The 13,156-nt window shown below is 35.6% G+C and overlaps 1 protein-coding gene across 1 annotated transcript in view; it reads right to left on the bottom strand.

Moving 5' to 3' along the window:
* LOC136026244 (dnaJ homolog dnj-5-like) overlaps positions 1–13,156 on the bottom strand; it is a 92,478-nt gene that overhangs the window by 7,324 nt on the left and 71,998 nt on the right. The window contains exons 9-10 of the mRNA XM_065702603.1: positions 9,706–9,808; positions 6,734–6,966 (exon numbers count right to left, since the gene is read on the bottom strand). Of these exons, the coding sequence (XP_065558675.1) occupies positions 6,734–6,966; positions 9,706–9,808 (336 nt within the window). The remainder of the gene's footprint in view (positions 1–6,733; positions 6,967–9,705; positions 9,809–13,156) is intronic.

The following is a 13,156-nucleotide window of genomic DNA, read 5'->3' as shown; positions in this document are numbered from 1 at the left end:
TGTGAAGGCAGCAACGCTAAAAAGAACAAAGATATTCCAAGGAAACCATAGATGACGAAGGCCATGTAAATCCTGTAAATAAAGACATCAACTTATATGACAAGTGTTTTGAGTGATTGTGATATTGACCATGAAATTTATAGGAAATATAATATTGCTCTAAATGAGTTACTACGGAAAGCGAAACATGGATAGTTTAAAAACGAATTTTAAGAAAAACCACGGAAGCCCAGCTAAGACGTGAGACTATTAGATCAGCTATTGGTGAAATGAAAGTGGTATTACCAGAAATGAGTGGAAATCGCGTTGCTAGTCAAATTGCCGATGAAATGGCTCAGCACTTTCCTCAAATTGGGGGAAAAGTTAAATTGACAGTTGAAAACCGGCCAAAAGATGGATCTTTCGAGCAGTATTCTAGTGATACCAGTCTTTTTCTTCAAAAAACTATTCAACAGGAGGTGACACAAATTGCGAGTGAAATTCGAAATAGAGCTGCCAGAGAAGATGTGTTGTCACTGAAAGTAATAAAGTATGTTTTACCTGTGATACGACGGCTTACATTGATTTAATGAATGGTTGTCTCAGAGAAGGTGAATTACGCGATCAATTTAAACATGCAAGAGTACTGCCATTGCATAAATGTGGTGACTGAGAAGATTTCAGCAATTATAGACCTATTTCGCTATACCCTATTCTGTCTCGAATTTTCGAAAAAATAGTATATAAAACGAGTGGCTGAGTTCTTGGAGAGGAAAAATTTCTTTTATGCAAACCAATTTGGTTTCAGAAAAGGATACTCTGCGGACCATGCAGTTTAGTATTTGATATCTAAATTTATGGTGTTTTGGATGGGAAGTTGAAAGTGGCAGCTATATTCCTAGACATTTTGAAGGCATTCGACACAGTGGACCATGTGATTCTTCCGAAAAAGTTGGATAACTGTGGTATTAGAGGAAATGCTCTGAAAATTATTTCATCATATTTGAGTCACTGATCTATTTATGTACAACTGAATGATATGAATCGAGTGATTTCTATGTTCATTGCGGTGTTTCCAAGGGGTCCCCTCTCGGCCTTCTTTTCTTCTCAATATGTATTAATGACATCCACCAAGCAACGTGTGATTTGAAAACGAATATTGGAGACCGAGACGAAACAAATAAACCTAGGAAATCTCTTGTACTGTTTGCTGAAGAAACGAATTTTTTAGCTGCATAACGCACCGAAGTCAGCTTTTAGGGACACTGAGTAATGATATGGAAAAAATGGCTAAGGCTAAATAAGCTGTAAGTAAATCACAGCAAATCGATTTCGTCGTCTGAGGTAGATCGCCTTCGTATAACCCAGGGTTGCAAGAATTCAGTAGGAGACTCGGCAATAACAATTCAGAATTCAGTGAAATACATGGGTGTAGTAATGGATGAAACCTGAAGTTTCAGAGATTGTAAAGTGTATATCGTCAAAAGTAGCAAGGAATAAAGGTATGATAAGGAAGCTAAAGCATAAGTTTTCAGAGAAAATTTTGCGTATTTTACATTTTTCATTAGTCCATCCTTATTTACTTTACTGTTGTTCTGTTTGGTCAAGAACATTTAATGTTCACCTGAAACCTTTGCGTGTTCTCCAGAATTCAGCTGTGCATGCTATTTATGGAATTGATAGACTTGCCTCAGTTAGAAATATTTATCCACGAATCCATATTTTACCGTTTTCAGGGTTGTGCTTATTTTATAGGCTTCAATTAATATAGAGTATTATTAACAATATTGCTCCAATTTGTCTTCGTCATATGTTTGAGACAGCTGCTGATGTCCATGGGCATCTAACGAGACAGGTTGGTATGTATACAAGGCCGATTACAATGTTTGCGAGGTATTATTTCTCTGCTCGTAATATTCTACTGGTGCTGTGGTCTCAGACGCCATCTTCTATTGCGGATGTTGCTGAAAGGTCTGGCTTCCGTGAGCAATTGAGACACCATTATGTTTTATATATTATTTGTTTTGTTGTGAAATGGGAACCCGAATGCACTGATGAAAATTAATGTTTTTATTTGGAGTGGCAGTACAATCTCAAGGTACTGGGCTTCATGCTTTCTTTTGTTGATTTTTTTTTGTGAATAAATTATGTCTCCATTAAAAAAAAAAAAATTTTTTTTTGTTAATTACAAAAGCACATTGATATATCAATTTCCTTTCGAACGAGCCCTTAAATATCTATCTGAGAAGTTTTAGCGCTCCACTAGCGGCGACAAAAAAAGAAAAAAAAAAGAAAAAAAGACATCACACAAAAAATTGGTTTTCCTTGCTGGTCAAGATGGAAAATCGTAATGCTCCTAAATCGGTTTTCGGCTATGATGATTCCAATGACGCACTTTTCGGCTCGATCGAACACCATTTTTTCGGGGTTTCTACCTATTTCTAAAAAATTCCCCTAAATTTGTTTTCGCAGCAAACTTTTATCAGTAAGATTGATCGAAACAATAGCTACCATTCTTGAATCGGTTCAAATAGTGAATCTTTCTCACTTGAAAGTTTCTTTTCAAAAAGCATTTTTAAATTTTCAGTTACTATGGGCTAGGGTTCTTTCTTTACTAGGTTGCCCCCAAGGAAGCAGCTATAACATTTCCAGTAGTTAATACAAATACTGTGTTGACATCTAGCTCTATCTTAACCCATCGGTTATTTTCATTGTTGTTAGGCGCATCGTGGTTGTTCCCATGCATATGCATTACGATTCTTTTTCTATATTTAGGTAATATCTATGGTGGTTCTCAGTCTTTAGATAAGAGTCCACAGGACAATAAAAGAAAAATAAACCTTATACCAAACACAAAACTTAAAATAAGACCCTTTCAAAATTAACGATGACCGAACCACCATATTCAAAAATGTTCATATATCATGCTACCAATATCAACAGACTTAAAGTGCCAAGGACACCAAATAAGAATAATTTTTTGCTCCTTTGAAGGCCAACTCATGTGTAAAGCCAAGATTTTGCCTTCGCCTGTTTCAAAATTATTAAGTTATTAGGGTGTTCGACATTTTTGCCAGTATTACCACGTTGAGTCGTGAAAATAAATATGTAAACTAAATTAGTTAAATTTGACATTACTTCTTGTTCGTCAAAATTCAAACATTAACAACCAGCTCATCCCCAAAATAAACTAAACCTTTAAAGGAAAACAAGACCTTCTTAAGAAGCTTGGTGCCAAATGTTGTTAGCCCTTTTCGCTAACATTTCTTTTTTTTAATTTGAGGTCTGCTCCTACAGGTCTAAACAGCATAACAGCGCATTGAGGTCCTTTTCATTAAAGGCTGAGTTTTGGTTTTTCTAATTTATTAAAATACACTTGGTTGTCTTTTTTGTCTACTATTACAATTTGCTTTTTTACACTTTGGCACTTCAATAAAAAATAAGGACCAAATAAACGAGAGAGAAGTAAGAACAAGAAAAAAAGAACCAACTGTTTATTTTGTCTGCTATCTTACGCTGCGGCCATTATTAAAGAAAGAGATTAATAGAACAACAAAAAACCTAACTATCTATTTCATTTGCAATTTTCAGTCTGTTTTCTTCTATCATGTAACCCTTAAAAAATAGCTGTGACCTTTATTAAAAAAGAGACGAATCAACAAGAAAAAAAGAAAACAATTAGCTGTCTATTTTGTCTAATTTCTTACACTTTCGCCCTTAAATGATAAATTTGCCCCTTATTAAGCGAGAAAAATTAACGCAAATAGCTATCCTTCTATTTTTCTTCCTATACAGTGATCCTTAAATAAATACGTGTGATCCTTATTAAAGACAAAAGAATAAAGAAAAAACATCTAACTGTCCACTTTGTCTACAAACTCAGTCTGTTGTGTCATACTGTACCCCATTTTTTCCACTAAATTTATCCTTATGCTTTTGTTAATAATATATTTGAACGCAAGTTGTTACGTTTTTTTTTCCTTTTTTTCTGTTTTTTTCATTGGTATTGGTTTTGCCGTTGTTATTCTTTTCTCCATTGATAAGGGATCCCATGGTCCCGATATATTCCGGTTTTCCATGTTGATGGGTTTCTTTAATTTGATATTTCACTCTCTATAACAACAAAATTTCTTATTAAAAATCATTTTGTCTCCTTATTAAACTATTGGAAGACAATGCAACCTTAGAAACAATAAACCTGAATATATGCTTGCCACTACAGACATGGAGGCCATAAGACTGACATTTTACTTTCTCATTAAGTGATATTTTCAGCGACTATGGCCTTTTAAATGACAATTCACATTTTATCAAGTGACTTTTTTTTGGGAAAAATGACCATTTGGATGACAATTTACATTTTAATAAGTAAAATTTTAGTGGCTATTTGAGTGTCATGACACTTTTAGTGACAATTTTCATTCGAATGACACTTTGCTTTGTCATTAACTGAAATACTTAGTGACAATGGTTATTTGAAAGGGAACTGTGATAATGTGTTAGCACAGTGATATCGTAGATCATAGAAGTTCTGAAAATTTTTTAGGTCCCACTAACAACTTTTAAAAACATTGGTAAATAAGAAAGTTACCAAAAATACTAGAAATGAGTTTCGATTTTTTTATATTTATTTAAAAGATTAGCACATATGTTCAAAAAAAAGAAGAACATTAAGAAAAATATAAAACAATTGAGAAAACAAACAGGGGGGGGGGATTTTCGGCCCTTAGCAAAATGAAGAAGAAAAACAGTACAGATATTCCGACGAACACCTCCGCTAAGCTGGCATCAGCGCTCAAAAAAGAGAAGGAAAGGATGGCATATATAAATAAAACTAACCTTTTGAAGTAAATTATTTTAAGGGCTAAGACCAGCTTAGCGGATGTCTTTACCGAAATATAGGCTTTTTCTTTTCGTTTTATTTTCATTATCACACTGTTTGATTTCAAAATTATTTTTATATAACATCGTGCATAGCGAGTGTGGTCTTAGAACGTATGTAGCACACACAGGCCTAATGGTTGCAACATTAAAAAAATTGAATGAAACCACGTTGACAATCGTATCACATAATCAAATAGTGTCAAGATCAATAGTAAAAGGCACACCTCACATATTTATGGAAGTCATTTGAGTGATTGTTTATAATATACAATTCTAGTAAATAATAATCCCAATTTAAAAATGGCTTAAGCTTTTTTATTCTTTTACATAGAATGAAAATCTTAGAAAACTTTTGGACGATCGATTATATTCTGCGTGTCAAAATAAAGGGTTCTGTTTATTTTGAATACTAAAAGCAATTCAAAGTATATGGTAAGAGTATATGAAGGCAATAAAAAAAAGACAAAAAAGAATTGTAGCCAACCCAAATGATTAGACTCAAGAGTGGGTTGAAGTGATCAGGTGAAACAGAAGATGACGAAGAACAAAAAACAGATTTTTTTTTTCCAGAAAAAGTAAACAAACAAACAGTCATGTAACCTCAGCCGGTAAAACCATAGTGAATTCTAAAAAACAAATGAAAATATTAGACACATGTACTTTTTTTTCAAGGGGGTTACTTTTTATTCTTTTTCAGCCAGGATCACTTTTGTCAAAGGACCACATTTCTTTTTTATCATACTAAAGATTCATATTAACCTAGCCCTAATTATTTTATAATCAATTCCAATATTTCAAAAACAAAGGGAGCTGAAGAGTTCCAGAATCCAAACATTTTAGCAATATAAATCCAAGGTTTTTTATTTGAAATCAGTCTTGTCTTGAATTTTTCAATTTCTGATAGATAGTACTGCCCAATCAGTGGCATTTTCCATTCGTACTGAACCCAATTTAAACAGTAGAGATTCCTTTCTCATTAATTTCAAATACTCCTCGATATTTTTAGTCTAAAATATCCACCCCCCCCAAAAAAAAACATCCTTCCCTTTTATTTTTCTTATCCCCAAAATCAATTTTTGAATAAGTTAATTTACAAATTCAATGGGGTATCGTTATTAGAAGAAGAATATTCAGGTATTACTAAGACAATCCAATTTCAAAATACAACATCTTAGAATACAGATAATCATGCTATTTAAGCACTTATTTAAAAAATGATGGAACTTTCACACTTTGTTATCAGAATCATGCAAATACGCGTTTGAATAAGCATTTGTGTATAAGGAATTATACCTTTTTATCTATTTCTCTGCCGACACTCGATTAGACGAACGTAGAACGATTAATAAAAGTGACCTAAAATAAATGAAACAAAAAGACCACACCCCCTGCAATTCAAATAACAGCACCACCTACAATTCATTGCACGTTTAGAATACCAAGTCAACAGGAATCCCCAGTTGCTTATTATGTGGTGGTTATTGTAAGCCAAATTACAGATTAATTTCGTGCAACTAAAAAACATGAAACTTAAAACGAAGAAATGTAACAATTTTATGACAGTTTCAATGGGAGGTTAAAAAAATGTTTCAACTAAATGTGCATCGAAATCACAAATGTCACAGAAATTAAGAAGAAATATGATATTAATTAGCAGTACACATACATTTAATAAAAAGACAAGTTTTCGTATATGAAAGAAATGGGACTCAAATATAAGACGATTTATTTTTAGCTCTTAATACCCAATAAATAGTGAAAAAGTTTTTTGCATAATTTTAAACATTTCAGAGAACGAGTTGCAAATGAGAGATGACAAAGAAATAATTTAAGAAAAAAAAAAAAAAACCACATAAAAAACCAAGCCTACCTGAGATCGGTTGGGTCCTGGCACGTATTTTTTCTCTGCTCCTGATTGGGTGTGCCATTAGAAGCATTCCAAGGTTTAAGTTTATACTGAACAGCGTGAACGTTGGGTTTTAAATGCCTCAACGAACCTGATTGACAATTGCCCCATTCTGTTATTTCGAAGATTGTGTTCTCCATACAAGCTAGATATATCCATTTTAAGCCCATCCATCTTGATTCGGCCCAAAGTTCACCCTTAATAAAATATAAAAGTGAAAAAATTCATATACAGTGTGATCATCATCCTCATTTATATAGACCATCCATGTTGATTCGGCCCCAAGTAAAACATCAATAAAATATAAAAGTGTTCAAATTATATGCAATGTGTTACCCATCCATGATTATCTAGTTCATCCATATTTATATAATCCTTCCATATTGATTCGGCGCTAAGTTCACCCTGAATAAAGTATAAAAGGGTTAATTTATATACAGTGTGTTCCAACAGACTATCCGCTATTGAATTTCATGGAGTGTAAGCTAACAAAAACAATCTTTGTTTCACTGTTGTTGGTCTATGTAGCAGTGATAGACGTGCTAAAAGCACAACATCAGGCAAATAATATGGAAAGCATTAAATATTAGCGAAAAATTGCATAAAATTCAATATTCAAGGGTGGGGGAGGGGGCATGGATGAGAAGATTCCCACTGTTTAAGCAATGAACGTGTGAATTTCAGTAGTATAAATTGTCAACAGTCAGAAAAAAAGCTAATAGTATATCCATATTTTGGAAAATCAAGCATAAAAACTTTCCTAAGACTTCCGAGAAACCTCACTGATAAACAAAATGCAGGAAAAATTTCCAAATTAAAAATCCAAAGAGAGCGGATCCAGTTCGGTTACGTCAATCACGTACCTACGACATTTATAAGCGTTTTCCAAGATTTCCGGTTTCCCCCTCTAACTACCCCCAATATCAAAAGATCTGGTCGGGATTTGAAATAAGAGTTCTGAGACATGATTTCCTTCTAAATATCAAATTTCATTAAGATCTGATCACCCGTTCGTAAGTTACAAATACCTCATGTTTTCTAATTTTTCCGAATTACTAACCCCCCCCCCCCAAACTCCACCAAAGAGAGCGGATCCGGTCCGGTTAAGTCAGTCACCTATCTTGGACTTGTGCTTATTCTTTCCGCCAAGTTTCATCCTGATCTCTCCGCTTTAAGCGTTTTCCAAATCCCCTCCCCCTAATGACACTGGATCCGGTCGGGATTTAAAATAAAAGATATGAGTTTCGAGGTCTTTCTAAATATGAATTTTCATTCAGATACGATCATTCTTTCGTAAGTCAAAAATACCTCATTTTTTCTAATTTTTTAGAATCAACCCACCAAGTTTCATCCCGATCCCACCACTCTAAGCATTTTCCAAGATTTTAGGTTCCCTCCAACTTCCCCTTCACTGGATCCGGTCGGGATTTAAGATAAGAGCTCTGAGACATGATATCCTTCTAAACATCAAATTTCATTAAGATCCGATCACTCCTTCGTAAGTTAAAAATACCTCATTTTTTTAATTTTTCAGAATTAACCCTCCACCCCCAACTCCCCCAAAGCGATCAGATCCATTCCGGTTATTTCAATTACGTATCTAGGACTTATGATTATTTTTAACACCAAGTTTTATCTCGATCCCTCCACTCTAAGCGTTTTCCAAGATTTTAGGCCCCCCCGAACTCCCCCCAATGTCACCAGATCCGGTCGGGATTTAAAATAAGAGCTCTGAGACACCATATCCTTCCAAAAATCAAATTTCATTAAGATCCGATCACTCCTTCCTAAGTTAAAAATACCTCATTTTTTCTATTTTTTCAGACTTAACCCTCCCCCTCAACTCCCCCAAAGAGAGCGGATCCGTTCCGGTTATGTCAATCACGTATCTAGGACTTGTGCTTATTTTTCCTACCAAGTGTCATCCCGATCCCTCCATTCTAAGCGTTTTCCAAGATTTTAGGTTCCCCCCCTAACTCCCCCCAATGTCACCGGATCTGGTCGGGATTTAAAATAAGAGCTCTGAGACACTATATCCTTCTAAAAATCAAATTTCATTAAGATCCCATCACCCGTTCGTAAGTTAAAAATACTTCATTTTTTCTATTTTTTTCCAATTAACCGACCCCCCACTCTCCCCCCCAGATGGTCAAATCGCAAAAACGACTATTTCTAATTTAATCTGGTCTGGTCCCTGATAGGCCTGCCAAATTTCATCGTCCTAGCTTACCTGGAAGTGCCTAAAGTAGCAAAACCGGGACAGACAGACCGACAGACTGACAGAATTTGCGATCGCTATATGTCACTTGGTTAATACCAAGTGCCATAAAAACCTATAGCTGAAACGAATAAAAAAATGTTTTGTAGTGATAACATTGATAACAATAGCTGTAAAAGAACCAATATCTATAAGTTTCCGATATTACAATGTAAATGTCCACCTCATTAAAGAAGAATTTGCTGGATCCTGGATATTTAAAGCCTAAGACGTGGCCACAATTGCAAAAAAAATATTAAAAAAATTTAAAACATTCCATAATCACAACAGATTGGAACTTTTCTGATTGAAGGAAATCTGATTCGAGTCTATGGTATATCTTCCACCTTCAAGGGGAGGGAGGTAGTTCCAAAAACTTCCTTGGAGCAACATACCTCCAAGGAGGTAGCTTTTAAAATAAATTCAGCATTCTTAGTGGTCAGAAAACCAGAAAAAAGCCAACGTCGACTCGTCGAAATTGGGAGTCTTATACTTTATCTAGCCGACTAGCTTATTGGCTAGCCAGGCTTATTATTTAGTTTGTAACTTTGGCGTATTAACAAACGCGAAAAAACAGGTTTTCTATAGTTACAGATACTTAAAAAACATATATGTTTTATATAACAAGCGATAAATATAAGATATATGTTTCATAATGAAGAAAAAACAAATAACTTACGTCTTTTGCTTGATGGTAAATATTACATTCTCTACAATATCGTCCTGCGTACAAAGGGCGACCAGTTTTATTTCTTCTATGCCTTTGGTTACAGTTAGTACACCTAAAAAAAAGATCAATAGAAAAAAGAAAAAAGTATGCCTCATTAAAATCAAAATTGATATAGTAATAATAGCCAATAGCAAGATAATAGCAGAATTGACCAAACTGATATTTGACCAAACATTCTCCCAGTTATTGGGTTAAATTGCATGTTGACGCAAAACATCATCGTGGGATGATCCTTTATAGGAGGATAACTGCGCCAGAGCGTAAGATCCAGATCTATGGACAACGGCCTCTGCAAAGGGCTGCCTCGCCTCTTCGTGGTACCTGCAAGACGACCTTACGGTTAACTCTATTCCCACTTGAGGAGTGGCACCCCACCCCCCGAGGAAATTATGTCCTAGTAAAGGACACATCATTCGCTCGAGATTTTCATTAACGGATAATTCTTCTGGGCTTGGTCTGTTTTGGCGAGGGTTTTCGGACTGAAAACCCACTTTCTAGTTAATCTATCCACAATGGGTTGCCTCCCCGTATTAGCATAATATTTGTAGATGTAAATATATAATGATTCGGAGGTAATAGGCTTGAGACTGTCTGTGCAAGATTTCGACTCTTGTTGATAGAAGAACAGCACCAAGTGCTGAAAACCATGTTGTGACCAAGATCGGCCCAGGATTGCAAAAAGCCTTCATTGGTACTAGAGGTCCCAGGGACTTCTTGCTGTCCGGTTCTAAGCCGGCTTAAGCGCTTCGGTGTAGACTTGATACGATGTGTTTGTCCAACTGGTATCCAGGACCAATACTTTTCCTGAGGCAAAAACAATTTCAATGATTTAAAGAAGATGAAAATTGGAACTTGGAGCGATACGACGTTAAAAAATAATTATAGTATCGACATATTGACTGACTAATTCAAACAATTCGAACTGGACTTATTAGGAGTTTCAGACCACGGGTAGGAAGCAGGAAATTGGGTGACATAGAAGTTGTGCACTCAGGCAAGAAGGATGGGGTACATAGGCAGGTATTAATAACATAATACAAATTGCTCATTTTACGACTAAGAAGTTCAGGGTGTCAGTTATAATAGTATATGCCCGTGTAGAACCGATTGACGGAGATACTAGACTCAGATGACTTTTATTTCCAGTTATATGAGCAATAGATAGGGTCCTAGGTAGAAATATGGTGTTTGTATTAGGAGATTTTTGCGCCCAGGTCGGTAGAAATAGAGATAGATGGTATCCTAGCCTAGGTAAATTTAACGTAGGAAAAGAAAACCACAACAGCTACAGGCTGTTGCAATTTTGTAGGTATAACACTCTAGTTATAACCAATACGGTGTTTGGTCATAAAATGGCCCGTAAGTTAACATGGTATTCACGTGATGGTAAGACAGCAAACCTTATTGGTTATGTGAATGTAAACCGAAGACTGGCAAGATCAATACGACATAACAGGGTACATAGGAGTGCTGTTATTGATGTTAACAGTAAAGATCACCATCTAGTACTGTCTAGGGTTAATTTCAAGCTAAAATTTCGGAAGGGTAACTTCCTCCCGGGAAGTTATGATGTTAGTAGACTCAAGGATGTGAATTTACCAGACACTTTCCAGGAACAGTAGAACACTAAAATTGAGAGTTTTAAATTTGACAATATGGAAGATGAATATTAGGAAAATAATTTGTGAAGTTGTTGACGTTGTCTTAGGGAAGAAAACTAGGATTACAGCTAGGAATATTAGTGAAAAAGCTTTATGTTTAATAGAGAGGAGAAGGGACTTGTACAAGAATTATCTGAGTGATAGATCAATTGAAACCAAAAGGAATGTAAAGCAAGTGGAGAAAGCATTAAAATAAGAAGTAAGGAGGTGTGAAGTGGAGCCCATGGATAAAATTGCCAAGGATCTGGAAGATGCAGCTAGACGGCATAATAGTAAAATATCGTACTGGCATGTTAATAAATTGAGAGGGAGTAGTCAATTCGGACCTGTCCCAGTTGAAGATAGGAACGAGGCCACAATTAGTGATAAGGAAAGAGTTAAACAGAGATGGGCAGAACATTTTGTAAATGGGCTAAACTGAGATAGAGTTGCTGCAAAAGGTTTGTTATACCTTGGATGTGAAGTTCGATTTGTCTTGTGAGGAAGAATTAGCAACAATACTAAAAGGTTTAAAAAATAATATTCCATGTGTTGACAGTGTGGTAAATGAGTTTCTTAGATATGGTGGCTCTGAGGCTAGAAATAAGTTACTGAAGATTATGAATATGATTTTTGAAAAAGGGGGAAGTACCTAGCGATTTTTGAAAAAGCTTACCACTGTATAAGAAAGGTGATAAGAGTGAGTATGGTAATTATCGAGGCATTAGTCTGGTCTCTGTAGGTAGAAAATTACTTAGTAATATGACACATTTTAGGCTGAGAGATACTGCAGACGAAGTTTTAAGAGAAGAACAGTGAGACTTATGAAAAGGTAGAGGATGTGCCGACCAAATTTTTACTCATGGGTTAATTTCGTGAAGTGCTTGAATTATCAAACACCTTTGGTCCTCAGTTTTATAGACTATGAGCAAGAGTTCAATTTTTTTGATAGAAGAGCTTTAGCGAAGGACTTATCCTTGTATGGTATACCAGAAATGCACACTAAAGTGATTAGTGCTATGTAAGCTGCTGCGGTTAAGGTAGGAAATGAGGTTAGCAGCTGATTTCGTATTAAATCAGAAGTCAAGCAGTGTTGTTCTATCCCCCTTTATATGTATCATTTTGATGGACCTAATCTTAAGGAACACAGGAAAGACCACGGGTCTTTGGGAGACCACGGAATAAAATGGAGAGGAGAAACACTCCTGGACTTGGATTATACTAATGATTTCGGCATCATAGATGAAAGAGTGAGCAAAATGAATGAACTCCTAGAGGTTTTGCGAGTTCAGCGTGCTAGAATAGGTTTGAAAATTAATGTTAACAAGGACAGGTCACAAAGGCTAGGAATAAATGAAGATGAAAAGGTGATGTTGGGCAAGGAAAAGATTGATCAGGTGGACAGCTTCACTTACCTTGGTAGTATTATTAGTAAAGACTGTGGGGGCAGTGAAGATGTTCAAAGTAGAATAGCCAAGACTCAGGGTGTTCACAGTCAAAAAAAGTTTGGAAAAATAGGAAGATAAGTCTGTAAACCAAGATTAGAATATTGGAAGCTACAGTGATGACAGTGGTCAAATATGGCTCTTAAGCGTGGGCGCTGCAAAAAGTGGATGAAGATTTACTAGATGTTTTGAAGAAAAATTACCTACGGACTATTGTGGGTGCCCGGCTGACTAACCGTATTTCAAGCAGTAGGCAGTATGAAAAGGGTGGTTCAATCCCACTTTCTAGGGCTTTAATAAGAGAAAGGTTGAGGT

The sequence above is a fragment of the Artemia franciscana genome, chromosome 4, assembly GCF_032884065.1.
Source record: "Artemia franciscana chromosome 4, ASM3288406v1, whole genome shotgun sequence".
NCBI classification, from domain to species: Eukaryota; Metazoa; Arthropoda; class Branchiopoda; order Anostraca; family Artemiidae; genus Artemia; species Artemia franciscana.
The sequence above is the reverse complement of the archived record's forward strand: the minus strand, read 5'-3'. Positions and strand labels throughout refer to the sequence as shown.